The 19,839-nt window shown below is 42.3% G+C and overlaps 1 protein-coding gene across 5 annotated transcripts in view; it reads right to left on the bottom strand.

Moving 5' to 3' along the window:
- RNF145 (ring finger protein 145) overlaps nucleotides 1-18,680 on the bottom strand; it is a 40,520-nt gene extending 21,840 nt beyond the window's left edge. Inside the window, exons 1-3 of one of the 5 annotated variants that reach the window (XM_001233172.7) lie at nucleotides 18,458-18,680; nucleotides 10,184-10,397; nucleotides 856-964 (exon numbers count right to left, since the gene is read on the bottom strand). In XM_001233172.7, the coding sequence (XP_001233173.1) occupies nucleotides 856-964; nucleotides 10,184-10,367 (293 nt within the window). In that variant the 5' untranslated portion in view covers nucleotides 10,368-10,397; nucleotides 18,458-18,680. Of the gene's footprint in view, nucleotides 1-855; nucleotides 965-10,183; nucleotides 10,398-14,565; nucleotides 16,482-17,302; nucleotides 17,856-18,086; nucleotides 18,368-18,457 lie in introns of those variants that run through there. The other 4 variants (XM_015293896.4, XM_046900437.1, XM_046900438.1 and 1 more) reach the window with 4 other exon arrangements.
- Nucleotides 18,681-19,839: the final 1,159 nt, after the last annotated feature.

Raw genomic sequence — 19,839 nt, 5'->3', positions numbered from 1 at the left:
CCTGAGCTGCAGCATATTCAGACGTTCCAGCAAATGTTTCAGTACAACAATTTTGATGCAGAAATAAGAAACCTATTACTTCACTTAAATCAATCAAAAGCACATTTTTTAATGTTTCCCATCAGCAGGAACCAAAATAAATCAGGCTTAAATCCACATTTACAAAACTTCCCACGTAAAGACATTAATGTGAGGGCATTCTCTTTGGTTCCAATTTAACATCTTGTCAGTAGAAAAGTTTACATTGGCTTTCAACAGATTTAACTCCAGCCAAACAAATGAAGACGATCTACTTTGTCTTGACTTTCTCAGAGTTGTCCAGCCTATTGCTTTGTGTTTTAGATCCAAAAACCTTTCTTTTTGCTTTCATTGTAAAATATATTACTCATTTAAGAATAAATTCCACAACTACTTCACTTTTACTACCCTCAATAGCACTACTTTCTCCCTTCTCATATGTGCCAGGAATTTGAAGGTAACATTCTGTTCACTTGGTAAGATGCCTCAGTGTTGAAAGCATGTTAATTAAGCCACTGAGTAACGGGTTACTACATCACAGGTCATATTTAGTCCTGCAGTGTTTTCTCTCCTCAGATTAATGGACATTATACTCTGCAGAAAAGCAGCTAAAAACTCCTCTTAAGTCAACACAAATGCACCAGAACTAGTTGACAGTACATTTAACTGTCATTAACTTTTTAAGATAAACAACAGCATGATAGATTTAGTTATCTGGCACAAGAAAAAGCCTCCAGAAAACCAGACCTTCCCCAATTTGCAGAAGCTATTAACAAAGTATCCATTATATTCTTAATTCACAAATGAAGCTAACAAAATTAATCCACTTATTCCTACCTGGAAATTTGGTGTCCAGCATACAGCAGCAGTGCAGTCAGAAAGTACAGGTAAAGCTGAACAAGGTGTTGCCTTGGTAAAGTTAGGAGCACAACACTTAAGATGTAACCTGTAACAGAAAGCAGAGTTTGAGATTTCAAAAAACACTACCTAACCCCATATTTCTTAAAATATGAACTAGCACTCAAATTATCCAGATCTCTTCAATTATCTTTGCTTCCATTTGGTCATAAAACTCATGCATTTTTATTTTCCTCTGATCAAAACCCTCCCCATGAGCAGAGACAGCTCTACCAGTTTCTATAGCATTACATCCAGACAGCAAGTGGAGGACTTGATCCCACAGTATTTTAGCAAGACACTATCAAAACCAATGTAACAAAAGGAAAAGGCTTAGGTGTTCCTCTTTCAAATGAAAATAAATTTCAGTGTAACAGAAAAAGAAATCTACCCATCCAACAAACTCAATCATGAGATGTCAAATATCCTTTAGGCAAAGAATATACAGAACACACATTCACGCTATCATTACACGTTTTAATTCTTCCACTTAAAACCACTTCATGGTTTTAAGACACTGCATGTCCACAATTGAGGTAGACAGACACAGGCTCTTCTCCATTCTAGTAACATTAAAGCACATTGAAGCCACCAGGGCTCTGTGAAACAAGATGACGTGGCACAACCGAGCATTTGTGGGCACTGACAGCAGCCATTACTTCACTGCCTGTTGGTATTTAGTAAAACTGTGGAAAAAGATCCAGTGCAGGTAAAGCTTCAGTCTTCAAAAACACAGCCTGGCTGCTCAGCTCAGCAGCTTTTCAACCAACAGAACATTGATCTTTCTTTCCCTAACTGCTCTCATTAGGATACTTTATCAACGCAATACCTCAAAGTGCACTCACTCCACAAACGGGCAGTGTTTGCCCATCCTCTTCACTTTCCTAGCTACTCAGCTGGTCAAAGACCCATCGTGTGGTGCCTGTACTAATCTCTATTCCCAAGCTCTCCAACACAATGCAGCACACTCATTCTTTTTCTGAAGGTCATCTGAAGTGCCTGGCACTGGAACTCATTCAGGGAGGAAAACAAAACAAAACAAAAAACCAGCTGTGGCTCACAACTTCCCTTCAGCTAAGAAGAAAGCACCAAAGAACCCATCACCTCAAGTGTAATGTGAGCAGTGCAGCCATAAGTATCATCCAACTATTCAGCAACTGAGTACAGCCTTTTTAATTGAGTTAATTCATGAAATTTTTAAAGAATACCAAAGAAGGCAATGTAACTCTAGATTAAGCACTCAAAGGTGAGACAAACAGCTACTGTAACACAGTATATTCCTACATTTGATAAAGATACAATGTCAAATTCAGTACTTATGTAGAAATATTTCAAGGCTACTTAGTACATCCCACATGCAATAAGCAGCCCCTAAACTCTGCCAATACTCAGGTCTTCAAGGTGACTTGCAGCAGGCTCCTAGAAAAGCCATCAGGATGCCCACAGCTAAACCAGCTCTCAAAACAAACGCAGACATTTTTAATACTGAGTCCTTGCTGTGTTCACCACCTTCCCTTCATTGCTTTAGTAGGGACAAGTCTGTCTGGCACAGCCGTGCCCCACTCCAGCCCTGAGTCCAACCTCCCCAAAACTTTCTCACTCAGCATAGCCCATGACTCACCTGCAGGTGGAGAACTAAATGGAGTTTATTATGCAGTCTTTTGTTCCTCTTCTACTCTATAAATAGTCCAAGAATACCTGTTTACTGTATCTGCATTTAAGCTCTGCCATCTTCTTTACCTTATTCAGTCACATGAAAGGCCACTTGGTTATGAACTTGAAAGATGCTGGAATAATTTATGCAGAAGGAAGACTTTTCAGGGGGCAGTAATTGCAGCACAGCCACATTACACAGGAGTATTTTAAAGTGACTGAAGGTCATTCTTCTATGTGATCACTAACTCAAATATAGGAGAATACATCGAAGGGGTGAAAAAACATCTAATCACAGATCAGAAGATATGAAGGCTACCGTCCCACCTGCACCTTTCACACAGATGACCTGCAGGCAGCTCAGAGAAGAAGCTTTAAAGATGAAAGCTGCCACTCATGAGTTGAAGCCAGAATTTAAATATTTGTTTTGAAATTGCCTTTATTTACTCTGTTACATTTTGAAGGAGGCAGTGATAGACAATGGAAGTTGTTTCTTTTCACTCCCATTTGCAGTTCCATCTCATAACTTCACTAGAGAGATTTTGACACACTTGATACAGCAATATTTGCATTCTTGCTGCAGAGGCCCTATTCCCACAGTGGTACCAACCTCATTTTTATCTACGTCTCTACCAAAAAAAGAAAGCAAATAATTCATTACCAAACTGGCTCACTGCAGAAGGAAGATGAGCTCGAACTTAAGACATACCAGCAGCAATATTCTGTTCCCTTTCTTTTTGCTTTGACAAATGATGTAATTAGTATATGGCATAAATGAGATTCTACTTCAAAACAAAGGACGAGGAAATGAAATTTCTCGCTTTCTCATCTAAATTATTACATTGTTTTCATTTGCACCTCCTCTGTCAGAAGAAAGCACAGTATTGAAAACAGACATTTCTGCTGAGGAAGGATCTCAAGGATTTACAACTCAAGAAACAGTCATCCAGGTGGGTAAACTCCAGGATGGGTTAACAGTATCTGATTTGGCCCAATTTAAAAAGCACAGATCCACCACTAAGCACCTATTTGGCAGCAAAAAGAAGCAGAGAGCTGCTACTGCCTTTTCTGTAAGATGGGACTGGTTTAGACGCCACTGGAGAAAGACAAAAAAAAAAAAAATCAGCAGAAAAGCTAAGTTAAACATTTCTAGACAAGAACACACGCATTAACTGGCTCATGACCTCATTTACAACGTGTTGATTCAGCTAGATGAAAACCCCTCACCGTGCAATGCTCATTGTTACAGTAAGCGCAGCTCACAAACTGCCTTTCAGCAGTCTCTGGTTGCTTCCCACCAAGGTGTTTCCCAGCTTCCCTCACCCTGCATTACCTCCTTCCCTACTCAGGTGCCTGAGCTTTATTGGCAAGCTGCATACAGTGGAGGTTTCCAGAGCATGATCAAAGCCACAACTCATCCTCTTTATGAAGCATTTTAGTGCTCATTTGCATGATTACAGATCCCTCGTGTCCACTTCATGTTATTAGTCTAAGTTTCCTACAGGTTTAGTTGAAAAATGAGAACTCTGCAGATGGAAGCCAATTCAAGAGTTCGCAGCACTTCTTAATAAAACCAAACCATCTCTTGAATATTGCTTCAGCAGAGGCTTGTCAAGGAAACACTGCTCTCAGAAGAAAAGCAGCTGCTTATGCTGGATACTACAAAGGAAGGAATTCAAATCTTCGAGCACTAGAAAGTAAAAGCTTGAATTGTACCAGAAAATTAATTTTGAGGGCCATATCTTCCTGCTCAGCCATGCCCACTGAGGATAAAGGGCGCAAAGCAGCAACCCGTGAGCCACAGAACAGCACCACAACTCTGTCTGCCCTGGTTCCACATAGGAGCAGTGCGCCACCAAGTCAGCTATTTCATCTTAGCCTAACCCTTGCCTGTCCCTGTTTCAGTTTACTCAAAAAACTACCTGGCCACAACATACGAGCATTAAGCACAGGCAAAATTCTGAAATACTGCACTTTACGTTGTAGAAGCAGGATAACAACTTTCACCTTTATCCCCAGTGAGTCTAATTCTTAGGATAACCATTCACACCAGAACAATTTACACAGAGGTTTTATAAATTGCCTATATAACCAAAATATCTATTTCAGAAGTGGACAGTTTTCAAAAGGTACTCTTTAAAGCCCCTGGTTGGTAAGGCACGATGGCAGAAGTTACCAAATTCCTGTGGCCACAGTGATGGAAGGTTGGCTCAGGTCCAGAAGGAGCCACAACAGCCACTTATTTTTAAGTCAGGAGAGAAGAAAAGCTCTTATACATCCTCAGCTTCCTCACTCTCCCACTCACCCAGAGCTGCTGAAGACAAACGTTGCACACTTCAAGAAGTTTTGTACTTTGAGCCAGCACAGTATTTTTGCCTTTCAGAAAATATGTTGAAAAATTAATTCTACGCTGAGAAAACACACATCTAAACTTACTTGTGCACAAGAAAATTAGTATTTACCCAGTCATGGCAGAGTGCAACTATAAACAGAGATCTGAAATCATTACAAGCATCTGCATATCTCAGTGAAAATAACTGCAACAAAACAATTTACTCATTACTGGGGTACTGCCATCAGTTTCAACAGATGTTTCTTGAATTATTAAATGCGTAACAGATTGGGTGTTTGAAGTATAAATAACCCAAGAACTGAATTCCTTACAGAGATTTGCAGTTATGTTAGAATAAACAAAATGGACTTCACGTTCTAGAACTGCTCTATCATTCAGGTGCTGCTTCTGTAACAGCACACATACTGGTGAGAGTTCTGGCACGAATTACAACCAGAGAGAACCTGAACAATACTGCAAATGAAAACACAGCTGGAATTGGAACCATAAAAATAGAAAGACTCACAAAGCATTCCAAGTTATGAACACAAATTGCAAAATTGTGGTACTCAGAAATACAATTGTCAACCGAACCTCATAAAATGTTAAGAATCTCCTTCCAAGCAAGCTACCATTGACTTTTTAAAATAATAAAAAGTGATATAAGTTACCAAAAAGAGTTACTAGCTTCATAGAGAAGTTACCTGAAGCTGATTAGTAAAAGCCTAGGATGCTGTGGCAGCAGTATGAGAACCAGCAGTCTCTGGGAATAGGAAAGGGAAAAAAATATATATATATATGCAATATTTTGACCATGGCATGATCTCTACCCACTTCTTTATCTACCAATTATACTGTATAATCCAAGAAGAGGATATCAAGATATAGAAAGTATTTTTTCAGAAGAAATAAAGACCAAGTTCATGTCATCGAATTGCACTTAGCTAAAAATAGCCACAGTTTAAAATAGTAACACTCGACAAATAGTTCTACTCTCCCTTAAACTAAATGGTTCTGGAAGGAAGGCAGCAGAAGACAAGGGACAGCAAATCTAGAGGTGCTGGATGTGCTGCATCTGAGCAGCACTTCACCTGTGTGTGCACTAATTGTGTTTGCACGTTTAGTCATGCATCCTCATCTGAGCATTTTGGGAAGTTTGTTTCTGGAATGAGCCAACTCCTTGCTGCTGCAGTGCGAACCGAAGCTTCCCATGGCACTTTTTATTGTGTTCCTATCAGACTTCTGAAACTTTCCTCTTAAAAGACACCACAAAAACCAAAATCCATGCAAATAAAAGACCTTCCAATGAATGCACGTTTGTTCAAATTAAGTGGGCAGACCAAGAAAGATAGCAACCAGCTACCATTGGATGGCAGCATCTTCAGGCTTCTCCTGTCCCAGGCCCCTTTGCTGAGGGCCTTACTCCAAACAAGTAGTTCACACCTGGTCAGTGATGTGACCACACAATTACAGTATTAACCACAAACTTCAAGAAACTGCAATTATAAACAGGGTTGGGAAAGATGACGCATGCTCTACTTACTCAAAGTATTTAAAATGGTTTCTTGAGTTTGTTTCCCAGGTTTTATTATTGTTGTTATGACAAAGAACACAGTTAAAGATAGAAAACTGCTCTTATTTTTATTCTTAGTTAAGAAAACGATACGTATTTAGCATACTTCTGTGTGTTTCGCCTGACAGTGATTTAATTCCAAGTCTGATTACAGGTTAAGTACATGATTCTTTCCATTTAACTTCAGAGCATTTACAAGTTAGAACAAAATGGCATTACTTTGCCCTTCAGAGGAAGAAATTACGTGGTTTCATCTGTTTCCATCATCTGTATCAAAGAAATGTAAGTGACTCTCTCCTGAGAGCTACTCTAGAGCACAGCAGAAAGTACTGAAGTCTGACTGTAGCAATGTGCTAGCCTACACCACATATGGAGTTTGAGGTAGAAAGCCATTTTAGCCAGTACCTCTTATCCTTAAGAAGAGGGTACTTAAACTTACACAAAACAATTTTCATGAAGCGTTAATGAAACCACATTATACCTTTAAAAGAGCTGCGGACAGAAGCTGGTTCCTTTTCTAAGCTTCCCCCCACTCCCCACCTGCAGATCTCTCTACCCGATAACAGACCATGCTGCGTGCAAACTTATCACGTGCCATGCACGTTGAAGACTACTGCAGGCCGCACAGAGGCCTTTTAAACCTCTGCAACAGTAACCACGGCGCTAATTGACAGATGAAGTTTACAGGAAAATTGCAAAGTAATTTTGTTTATACTAAATTAATCTGCTTACTTTCAAAAATTCTAAGCAGAAATTTACCTCAGCTACTTGCGATGCTTTACACGTTTATAGTTACGTTTCATGCAGCTGAACTTACTGCTTCATGAAATGATATGAAAGGGAAAAGCTGAATCAAATAACAGATTGCATCCTAGAGGCTTTTATGACTGTCTCAGTACCTGAAATGTGAGTCACACCGTAAGGTATCACCTCACCCGACCAAACACAATCGGCCTTTCAAACTGAGTGAAAGGGATGACCCTGGTAACCTCCAGCTGGGTCCTTAGTATTGGGAATACATTCACTCTGAAAATCAGTAAAATCTACCAATCCTGATATAGCTCTCTAATCAAATCGTTCTTTAAACATCTACCTGAGATAGACATGCCTGATCTCCTAAGCTGTTACAAGCACTTCTGTGATATGGTACCTTATCTTTAAAGAAATTCAGTAATCACTTTATATTACAAAGCCACTGCCACATTTGCTGATATTGTGTTTGCTCACAGCAAATATGAAAGATGTTTTTTTTACAAAACAGATCAGCATGCTGAAAGATATCCACAGCAAATTGCTGTTCAAATTACATGTTAACAGTTCATTTCCTTCAACGTATCTTCAAAGAACCTTCATTTCCCAAACTGGTAGAAAAGTACTTTGTTTATTTTCAAAATTCAATTTATATATTCAATACATTATTTTAATTAAGATAACGTATAAACTGATGCAATTAAATCTACAGAGAACGTTGTGTAGACATGAAAGTTGATGCAGCCCAGCCTCACGCTGACATAGCTTCAAGAAAAAAAGACCAACAACCAAGGAACAAACACATATCAGCTTTTTAAATACAGTACAAGCAAAGCTTTGTCCTGGATAATTGTCTGAAAATCTTTTAAAACAAGCAACTTGTTTGACAATTTAAACTCTCCTTGGTCTCAGCAACTACAGCTTGGAACAAGAGAAGTACAGATACTCAGTACTCACAGAATGGCCCAGGTTGGAAGGGACCTCAAGGATCATGAATCTTCAACCCCCCTGCCACAGGCAGGGCCACCAACCTCCACATTTAATACTAGACCAGGCTGCCCAGGGCCCCATCCAACCTGGTCTTGAACACCACCAGGGACAGGACATCCATAACCTCTCTGGACAGCCTGTTCCAGCACCTTACCACTCTCATAGTAAAGAATTTCCTCCTGACATCCAACCTAAATCTTCCCTCCCTCAACTTAAAACCATTTCCCCATGTCCTACGTTTATCTACCCTTTCTAAGAGTTGACTTCCCTCCAGTTTATAGGCTCCCTTTAGGTACTGAAAGGCTGCAATTAGGTCACCCTGCAGCCTTCTTCTCTCCAGGCTGAACAAGCCCAGCTCCCTCAGCCTGTCTTCATAGGGGAGGTGCTCCAGCCCCCGATCATCTCTGTGGCCCTCCTCAGGACCCTCTGTAATACTGGAAAAGCAAAAAGCAGAACTACTACTGAGTGTGCGAGACAGCGACAGCGACTTACAGTAGGAGCACACCAGAATCCACTGGTTCAGTACTTAAGTAGCATCCAGTGAGAAATACTTTGAGGTAATAACACCTACCATCTCTGTAATGCTTTTTATTGGTGTTATCTTAACACACTGAAGCAAAGATAATGTTATGAAATGACTATAAAAAAGTGTTGTGCCACAGTTAGAAGTTATATCTTGGTAGCTTACTGCACAACTGTTAGTTTTGTATTAGAAACTAAACTGACAAACTAATTCCTAGAAGGTCTTAGTTTGTGTACAAGTTGCATGCACAGAACAAGTCAAGCAAGAGAATGCCAGGTATAGTTCCATGCCTCCACAGTCCTGCATCATTTCACCAGCAACAAACAAGTATTCTCTCCCAAAAAACACATGAAAACCCCATAAAACAATAACATCAGCTTTTTAGAGTAGTAGATACAAAGGTACCCCTAGTCAAGTAGAAAGGAGCCTTAACAAAGAAAGCCACACGTATTTTTAATGACAGTAAGTAAACTTCCAAAAAGACATATAATAGATTGAAAATAAAAAGTCACATTTCTGCAGTCAGGATTAAAACACCGAACAAACCACTTATAAAAAGACCTCTAACAACTTAACTAAAGGGCGTTTTCTTTAGCTGACTCCAGTACATCTTTATCCTCTAAGTCATCTACAAGGAAGAAACATTGCAGAATGGGATAATTATATGGCAGCCACTTCTCCCAGAGCTAGGCAGCACTCATGCTGATTGTCATTGGCTATCAACATAAACAATCTGGATCCAATCCCTAATTAACCCCATGTGCACTCACTAGATGAATCACATACCCACCTGGAGAGCAGGTCCCAGAACAGCAATCCTTTCATCTTCTGAAAGCAGACTTCTAGCATTTCAGAGCCAGACTTGCAGGGCAAGGTTGAAACCTCAGCTCCTTGAACCGTGTTAGTAATTTTGTCCATTTATCTGTCACACAGGACTTGTTACATGCTCTAATCGACTCAGAGCATATATACAGGTCATAAGGTTGTATGCTGAAGAGCTATATCCACACAGCAGTAAAAGCCAACTTTCTGGTGCCGTGGTCACAGCTCAGAGCAGGCAACCTTTGCTCTAGTCTCTTCCTTAATGCCAATGATTTAAGATACAATACTTGTCTGCACAGCGTTTCACTGCAGCTTTCTTACTAGTCAGATGCAGCCAGCATTACTGTGCTGTTCTCTCGGGGCATCAATACTGTTTCCAGGCATTAATTTTACTCTATTTACATATCAAGGCTACATAACAAAGCTGAAGACCCTAGACACGATTTCTTTACTCCTAATGTAAACAGCCCCTTATATTAATTACAGTGCTGCTGATTACATTTATTTCCATGCAATTTGCTGTAATCAATATATTACCATACTATTATAAATTTCTTAACAGTTTTGAAGCAAGCAAAAATGGTATTTACTAGTAGTGTTTTCTCCTGAATACACATTCACTTACCCACATAATGCATATTAAGGGCCAAGTACTTGTACTGGAAGAGAGGGTTGTTGTGTAGGCTGCTTCTTTGGATCTGTTGGAAGAATGAGCTGACATCCCATCTGTACAAGACATCCAACAGCATGATGCTTGGGACCCTCAGGGCCACATTTAATATCGCCTCCAACTTCTCCTTTGCAGCCATTCTCTTCCCTTTCTGTGAACTGGCAGCAGACTGTAAATAGCACAAGACAGAAGAGTAATCAAATCAATCTCACTGAACAAACAGCTATTAGGCTTTGTGAACATATGAATGGGGCTTCCTGTATGGCCACAAATGACTAAAGGAATCCACTGACATAAATTCAAATCCAGGCAGGACAGCTTCTATTTTTGCTATATTTAAGTCAATTTGCTGGAAGTTTTCCACAGCGATATTGTAAAACAGGGGCTGGGGGGGCAGGTTAACGACACAATAAAAATGGTCAGAGTGTACATCAAATAAACCTTTATTCTTTTTTTGCACTAATTCAGAGTCCAAACACCAACACCAACACTAAACACCAACATGATAAACTTGAAAAAACAAACAGCAATAAAAGTCACAGAGTACTGCCAATGGGTTATTCTATTTTTACATACAGATCCATAACTCTCAAATGAAATAACCACCAACTAAAACTTTTAAGAACATTTTAGATTCATTTCCTCAATGCAAACTGAAATAAAATAAGTTCAAATGTTGAAAAATTATTTAGGACATTCATTGACCTCTATGATTTTATACACTTATGGAATTCGAGGCAATTTTGAAGATTAAGACCAGGAACAGAACTGTTCTACTTATTCTAATGTAATTCACTGCAAGGAATCGTATTAAAAAAAAAAAAAAAAAGATTATATCCTCTCTCCAGAGTACTGGAAGGTAATTCAATTTTGGAGGTTGCAATCAGGGAAGACAGATGATGCAGGACAATGAAGGGCTTTTCTTTTCTCTTTTTTTTTTTTAATTCACCCTTCTTTCTCTTTCAAAACAGAAATATATATACACACACATACACACACACAGTGGTCCACTACAGCATCTCAAAAGGCTGTTTGATCACCAGCAGAAGCATTCTAAAGAGCAAAAGGATCACTTTCCACATCCTTCCAGAGCAGTGCTTTCAGCTGAGACCAACAGCTGTTCCTAAAAGCAAAGTACTGTCTCAACCCCTTGCCCACCTGGGAGCAGCACTGCCCCCAGGCTGGGTACCCAAGCCACCAGTTATGCACACACAGTGTATAGAAGCAGTGTAGCAAAGTGTTCAAGTCCAAGGTGGGGAAGATCCCAGCAAGCATTTATCCACCAGCAGCCATTCAAACAAATGAAAACTATCACCAACAGCACACCATAAGCAGCTGAGTTCAGGACTAATTGGTCTAACTGGACTGACTGGAATTGGGAACCTCTTCTTATTAGGGGGACAACTTGAAAAAAAAAAAAACCTGCATTCCCACCATGGAAACAGAAAAATCTGCATTTGGAACTGTACTTTTTAAAGTAAGTTTTACAAGATTTCCTTCAAGTGGTTATTGTGCAAGTTTTAAAAATACAACACGGAAGCATAGCACTAAAGGAAGTCCTGCTCATACACAGAAACCAAAAATATGTCCTCCTTCTCTGGCAACACACATACATAGCCATCATGTGAAGCTTCGTTCGTGCTGCCATGGACAAGATGCTACCAAGAACCACTCATGCACACCTGAAGCCACACCAACATGATGACAACATGAATTCAGCCCAACAAGTCAGGGCAGATCAGAAGTGAGGTCTGTCTCAGCAGACCACAGGTTACAGGGCTGCCATCACCCAGCCCACAGCCCCATTTCTCAAGCAATGTGGTGTCACGTCCCGCATACCAAGCATACCACAGAAAGTCAGAAAGTGTTTTCTGCTGTTCCTTTACAGACAGCTACAGCTCCTGCAGCAGCTCTGCTAAGCCCAAACCACCACAGTCATGTCTGGCACCCACGCCACTCACCGGGGCTTCTGAGGGGAAGTTCTGCCACAACACTTACAAATATTTAGAACCAACAACCAAAACCACTACCCAGATAGTTTAAGGAATACTCGTGTTTATCATTTAGTGAGAATGGAAGGCAGAGACTAAATGTACAGTACTGAACTGGGACCTGAACAGACAGGAACAAAGCGTTTTGGCTGCAGGCTACAAACCAAGGCCCTGCTTATAGGCACGCTGCTTAAAGGCAACTCATATGAAGACATACCGAGTGCCCTGTCTTCCCCTTCCCCCAGAATCCTTGGGTTTGCCAGATATACAAAATTAATTACAACTAATTAATTAATTAAACCAAGCTGCCTCCTGCTTTTTGCTAGGACACACTTCCAAGTGGATCAGGGCCTGGGGGGCAGGAGCTGACTTCAGGTGTTCACTGTTACAGCCATGGGAAGCACCAACAAGCACTGACTCCCAGCTGTGTGCCTGAAACAGACAAAACTTTTCCAGTCAACTACAATAACCGAACCCTCAGGACAAGGAGGAAGCTGCCACTTTCCTGATTTACCCCAAATACAGATCTGTGGATTTCTCCAAACACTGAAAGTTAATTGGGGTTCTGCACATCCAAATTAAGCTGAAAAATTTGCTTTCCAAATCCATGTAAATGTGCTTGAGAATGTAAGAAAACTAGAAAGAGTAGCATTCCTATTACCTAAGGAAGCAAACAATTCCAACCCTGTTAAAGAACACAAAGGCAAAAGAAACTTTGAGAAGCACATTACACTGCAGTCAATAGGCTACGTACTATGAGAGGCAGCCACTGAAACACTGCAGCGTATTCTGCCACTGCCTGACAGAGCATTCAGTGCTAATAGGAAACTCTTTAAAATTAACTTCATTAGAAATGTGGATGTGTTAAATAAAGCTTCAGTTGTAATTGCTGCCAAGTTCTAACAAAACATAACACAGACAAGCAACAAAGTCCACTGCGCTCAGCTCATTACATTGCAAAGAGCTCTCACAATACATTATTTTGATTGGCGTAAAAGCGGACCAATAAAAAAAAATTAAACCTCTAAAACCTTTAGATAAATGATGATGACAAGTTGTTGGATGCTCAGACATTAGAAAACATAGGTCACGCTTAAACACGGCCAAAAAATGGACTTAATAGGATTGGGAAGCCACTGGTTTGTGCCTCAGCATATTTTCCCCATGATTTCAAACATCCTGCTGTTCCAAATGACGATGAGAAAATGAGCAGTCCTAGGAAGAAATTCAGACTTTGCCTCCTAAGTGAGTGCATGCACAGCTGCACTATTTGACCACAAACAGCGTTAAAAAGTTTCCCATCAGAACTGATTAATGTTTGGAAAACAATGTTTCCGCAACAACACAGCACCTACAAATCCCTCCTTCAGCTGGCAGAAATGTTTTGCCAAAAGGATACTCCTGGCTGGTTTTAAAGCCAACCGAAAATTAGTAAAACCTGATTAAAAAAAAAAAAAAAAAAAAGCTATCCCAAATTGGTCTCTGCTGATTGCACTCCAAAATGGATGAGCAGCAAGCTTAAAGAAAAACCCTCAAAGGCAACACACATTTTCCCTCTAACAGAAGTTTCTTTCTGAGGCTTTGACGTAGCATAAGAACTTACCATTTCAAATGAAAGTGTGAATTACGCTGCTTGAACAAATGCAATGATTTTTTCTGTACTGACTTATATTTAAGCATCACATCATAGGCAGAAGATATTCACTGATGAATATATGAGAGGATACACAAAATTTGCATCCGTTTATCCAAGCAGGTCCAAAGTTACATTAATCAAGTAGAGCGGCTCACATTAAGGAAAGCATTACACAACGTTTCCCAATACTTACAGAAATATGCTGGAGTATTTGCTATTATAAGAACTGTTCCAATATCTCCACCAAAACAGCCAGTACTTCCACTAACAGCCACCAAAAACCAGCATAGAAAGATTCAGTAACTCTCGGATCAGAACTTCAGTGCTAGACTGGAGCCTGCAATGTTCAGTGTAACATCTGTGAACCAGCCAGGTACTCATCCTCCTACAGGAGAAAGACCTAAGGCAGCTGGAAAGTCTGACCAGAAACCAAAAGTAGTAACAATTTTAACTTGCTTTCTTCACACCTGCAACATTCCAGTTATTTTGGATAAACTCACTAACCATCTGACTTTGATCTGTACTCCAGCTTCTACTTCAAATTACTGAAGCTAATAAAGATGTCACCAAGAAACGCTTTGAGTTTCCTGAAGGGTAAACATGGCTGGACAGATCTTGAAGAGGGGAAGAGTCTTGACTTGGAACTACAGAAGGTGCAATGCCACATTAGAAAACCCTAAAATTAGACCCATGAGCCGTGTTATACTCACTCATTTCTCAGAACCCTTCCTTCCAAGGGCCTGTCCTGCTCCTGAGGAAAATAAAATGAAAGGAATTTGAAGTACAGAAGAATCTGGCACTTCAGAGAGTTCTATCTTTATATCATCTATCTGGGAGAGAGAAAACAAAGAGGAGGAAAGGGAAGGAACAGTCTGAAAAGGTTTATCCGATAATACACTTAGCAAAGAACTTCCCGGTGTGTCTGGACAAAAAACACACACAAAAACCCACAGAACTCCAGAGAGTACGTGAGTGAGCGATCCAACAGAACAGCTCCTTCCCATGCAGTCAGCAGCAAGGAAAGCAAAAGATGCCTTGCTCCTGTACAGCTTAAACAAGGCCAACTTCTGCGTTGGCTAACAAGGACAGCACTCAACCATTTCTGCTGAGAAGGCCAGAAACAACGAGCATACCACACGTACCAATAAAGCAGCGAAAGACTCCAGTCTGTACTGTAAGGCTGTCATTAGGATCCAGTAAGCAGCTCCAGTAATACACAGTTTTTGTAGCTCACCTGTTTAGTAATTCCAAATAATAACCACTTGGTATTTGGCACTCAATTTAAAGGTTTATAGAGAATACCCATTTGCAAAAAGAATACTCAATCTCGCTATGTTAGAAGTTAACAAGAATTAATGATTTTTCCCCCCATCTAGTTTAGCAGCATGGATTGCTATAGAGCTATATGGGACTGCAGAATTCTTATTTCCATTTAGAAAACAGATGAATTGCTGAATTCCTATTCACCTCAGAGCCTATCATTTATAAACAGAGACAACCAAAGTTGATCATTCCAAGCAAATACATAATATATTTCAGGAAAACCAATTGATACTGTAAATCAGTACCTCAACCCCTCACCTGTTCATGGGGACAGAAGTGAACGTGCATTCATATTAAAGGCAAAACCAACCAGAGACAGTTAACTGTACAGGAGAAAGAAATCTACATCTCCAACTGCCATTAGTTTTAGCAAGTTTTATGAGGGAGAAGAAAATCAATTCAGGAATGAGGATCTATCTCAGCACTGGGAAGTTAAAAGTTACTTTAAAGATTTATTTCTAGAGTACTTTCATAGACTATGAGCAGCTCCAGTCAATTATAGAGCAAGTGTATTATTTATAGGCAGCCTGTAAAACATCCAGTGCTTTCAAGTTTTCATAATGAGCAGGTAGGACCAGGGAGCTGAACTCAGGGACTAACACATGTTAACAAGGGTTAACAAACCCACCAGGTACGCAGGAAAACCCTTCTGTGGATTCCTACAGGATCAGCTCCCTGCCTGAATATTATCAGTTCAAATGCAGGCACACCAACAAGGGCTGCTCATTTTTTAGAGCACAGAACGCTGTTTGCCCAGTCAAGTTCAGAATCTGAAACACAGCAATCTAATTCATTACATTAAAACCACAACCAATTATATCTGTAAGTAAAATATTCAGTGGGGAAAAAAAATTATACAGATTGAATGAACAGAAATCAAGCTGCTCTCAGGTCCTTTCTGACTCTACAGCTCCTTGCCTGTCTGAGGTTTGGTTCATTAACTAGTTATTCAGCAGATTTTTTGCCATCACTGCCATATTTGCAAGTCTACACCTACAGGCCTGCCTAACCACATTTGTATCAGCATATTCTGAGGAAATCTGGGCTGCAGTCCCAAAGCGCCTCTGCAGAGAACAGAGCACCCAGGGACCTGCACGCAGAGCACTGGGACGATGCAGTCTGTGACAGCCAACCCTGGGCTGGAGCAGAGGAGAGCAGCCACGCAGGCAGAGCTCACAAATCCCACAGACAAACTGCAGCCTGAACGTGGTACGAGGACGCTGTTATGCAGCAGGATGAAATACACGCCATCCCCCACAGCTGTTCATCTAGCTTTGAGCCACTTCGGCTACAGATGTAGACCATGTTTAGAGCTGGCAGTGCCAACAACTAGTTACCCAACTCGTTAGAAGTGAAAATAGAAAATACTTCCAAGATTTTCCTATGTTAATATTATAAAACTTCTGTTGTTGCACCTTTGAGTCCTGTAAATAAGAAGCATCAGTTCCAAGCTCGTCAAACAGGCAGCTCTGCTTCCTGCAGTAACAGACGTGTGACACAAGGCCTAACGAATGGTGGAAGGAAATTCCCCTTTAAAGCTCAAGTTCTCTTTTAAACACAAGGTGTGCAATCAACAAAATTTTCCAGGAAAGCTCCATGAGGTGAAGGATCCACTTCTGAATGCTCCTTTCAAGTATGCAGCTAATTACAAAGCAATCAGGCTTCGCTGAAATGAAAGGAAATGCTTTAAAATAAACACAGAGAAACCAACACACGGATGCCTGAAGCACATTGGAAGTGCCAGACATGAACGCACACTTAAAAAGCAGGACTGCTGTGAACTGTCCACTTCGTAAACACCTTAATCATTTGGAAATGAAAACTGATTCAGAAGGAGAACAAATCACCAAACTATAAAAAAAGACTTCCAGTGAACTGAAACAGAAGATCTCTGCATGTCTGCATGAAGAGAAGGAAACCAACCCAAGAATAGCAAATAGCTTAGAGAAAAGGAGCCCGACGTGAAACACTAAGCAGGCTTAGAGCTTTCCAAGGCACACCCATCCTTTATGTCTTCTGGGCATGATGAGCCTCTCTGCATCTGCACTGTGGATTCCACAGCAGGACCCAAGTGAGGCGCTCCTCTCCTTCCATCTCTCCCAAGGAAGGAATTCCCCAGCCCACCTCCAGACATGCACTGCTCAGCCCACGTCCCCTGCAGGATCAGACTGCTCTAACATCACGGCTTCCTCCCAGCACCACTGCAAACCAGGTGAATGAACGCTGCGTTTTGGACAAACAGTACTTTCACGTCACTGAGATTTCTGATGACCTTTCCCCATAACGGTGGTCAGAGAGAACTGTTTCCTAATGCTAATGAGAGTTGGGATTAATAAAAGTGAGCTTTTTGTGACATTAGGAGTAAGAAACCGGAGATGACTGCCACAGTTGGTAAAACTAACGAGAAAATGATCTAGAAACAGAAAACAACAGTTTCTTGTGCACAGCTAGTTGGTTATTTAAGATAATCAGCACAAATAAACCAAGTGTGCAAGTAAACTGAAGTTACAGGCTGCAACAGCTTAACAGCTCACGTTCTTTTCCTACACTCAATCTTAAAGAGTAATTCAAAATATTTTCCCTGTGACCCTCTCAAGTATTCTGAGGGTGCACTGCACACACACCGGACACAACGCAGACACAGCAGCGGGTATCCCTGCAGCCCGAGCACACAAAAAGTTCACAGAAGCCCTCGTACTGAAAATTGCGTGAGACAAAGACAGCAACACCTACAGATCAAAAGAACAGCATTTGGAATGAGATCACAAATGGGTAATGCGTGTGAGTCAGGCACTTTACCCAAATCCCCCATCTCCCTGGAAAACAAAAGGCATTTTTTGCCTGCCGTGTCTCCCACCTAGAGCTCTCCCTTGGTTACCGATACTTACACGTCACGAACAAAACCCACCTTTCTCCCTTTTTCCACGTTCCCCAGGCCGTGCCCCGGGGCAGACGGGCGGCACTGACCGTCCCCATCACAAATCCGACTCTGGGAGCCCGAGCAAAAGTCCGACGCGGTACAAAGGAGCGCAGCCCCGCAGAGTTCGCCCCTTATATAAGCACGACCGGGGCCGGTGCGAGGGGTACCCGGGCCCGTGCCTGCCGGAGGGGCGGCCGCGAACCCTGCAGCCGCCGGGCCGGGTGGGCCCGCACGGACGCGCTCGCACGGATGCGCTCGGCGCGGCCCCCGCCGGTCCCGCACAGGCCGCACGCACAGCACCGCGGGGGCGGCGCGGCCCTGAGGAAGGCTGCGGGGCCGTGCGCGTGTGAGGGAATCACCTGGGCCGGCGGGGGGTGGTGGTCGCCGCCTCCTCTCCCTCCTCTCGCTGCCGGTGTCGCTCCCCGGGCCCGCGGCGGAGCTCTGCGCCTCACAGCGACGGCGGCGGTCGGGCGCCCGACGGCGGCAGAGCGGCTCCTCCAGGCACCATGGCGGCGCCGCGCCGCCTCAGGGCGCCGACAGCCCGCGGCCCCACGCACGGGCGGCCATGGCCCCGCTGCCTGCGCGCGCGCGCCGCCCCGCACCGCGCATGCGCCCGCCCCCAGCTCCGCCCCGGCACCGAGCGGGATCGGCCCAAGGCGCTGAGCAGCGTCTGGCTCCGTCGTGCCCTCGATCCCTGAAGAGGTTCTGGGACGGATCTCGGTGGTTTTAGCAATCGAAAATATTACAGTTGACTCAGACTCAGCGGGTGGAGATTCTGTAATCACCTTTGCTGTGATTCAACCCGAAAATACGGGACTTAACACTGTCCTTTTTCAGCAGGCGGCAGCTGTAGAGGTGGCTCCCTGCCTGCACCCATATCTCATCCCTTAAACACAGAAGTTGGAAGGGACCTCTGAGGGCCATCTAGTCCAACTGCCCTGCACTGCAGAGGGACACCACAGCTCCATCAGGTTGCCCAGGCCCTTATGCAGCCTCATCCTTAAAGTCTTCAGGGACGGGGCATCGACCACATCACTGGACGACCTGTGCCAGCGCCTCACCACCCTCACTGTAAAAGATCTTTTCCTTATATCTAACCTAAATCTACCCTCTTTGAGCTTGGGCTGTAGCCCAAGAGCTGTAATGCTTTTGACCTTCATACCTGGAAAAAATTACAAAGCCGCTCTGTCTCAGACGTGAGAAACTTTGCTGTGGTGAGGAATGAAGGAATAAGCTGAACTGGAAAATCCTGTCATCCGCAGGGGCTGGGCAAACCAACTCAGTAATTGCTTCTTTCCTTCCACCTCTAATGAGAACCCAAGCATTCATCAACATGTATTAAAAGCGCTCAGCCAACATATTTTGTTCCATGAAGAATAGATACTAATATAAGGGTGTCTGTCCACACCATGCTTTGCAAAATGACCCCTCTCTGCATACACAGGGGTTTTCAAAACACCAGAAGAAAACTGTAGTTTGAACGTGCCTGTGTCAGCAGTGTGGCAGGGCTCGGTGCTGCTATATGCTCCAATGGTTCTATCTGGTGTTAATTGGTGTTAACATCACACCTGACTTCTCTCCTATTTGTCAGCACAGACACCAGCAGACTGGAGACCAAATAGCACAACTGACTGAGGTTTCCCAAACAGAAGCCTTTGCTCAGGCAGCAAAGAGGAGCTCAGCTTATCGATAAAAGTTTCCGCAAGCTTCAGATTTTAATGATGTTTTAAAAATAAGTTTT

This window comes from Gallus gallus, chromosome 13, assembly GCF_016699485.2.
Source record: "Gallus gallus isolate bGalGal1 chromosome 13, bGalGal1.mat.broiler.GRCg7b, whole genome shotgun sequence".
NCBI classification, from domain to species: domain Eukaryota; kingdom Metazoa; phylum Chordata; class Aves; order Galliformes; family Phasianidae; genus Gallus; species Gallus gallus.
This window is presented reverse-complemented; position numbering and strand designations above follow the sequence as displayed.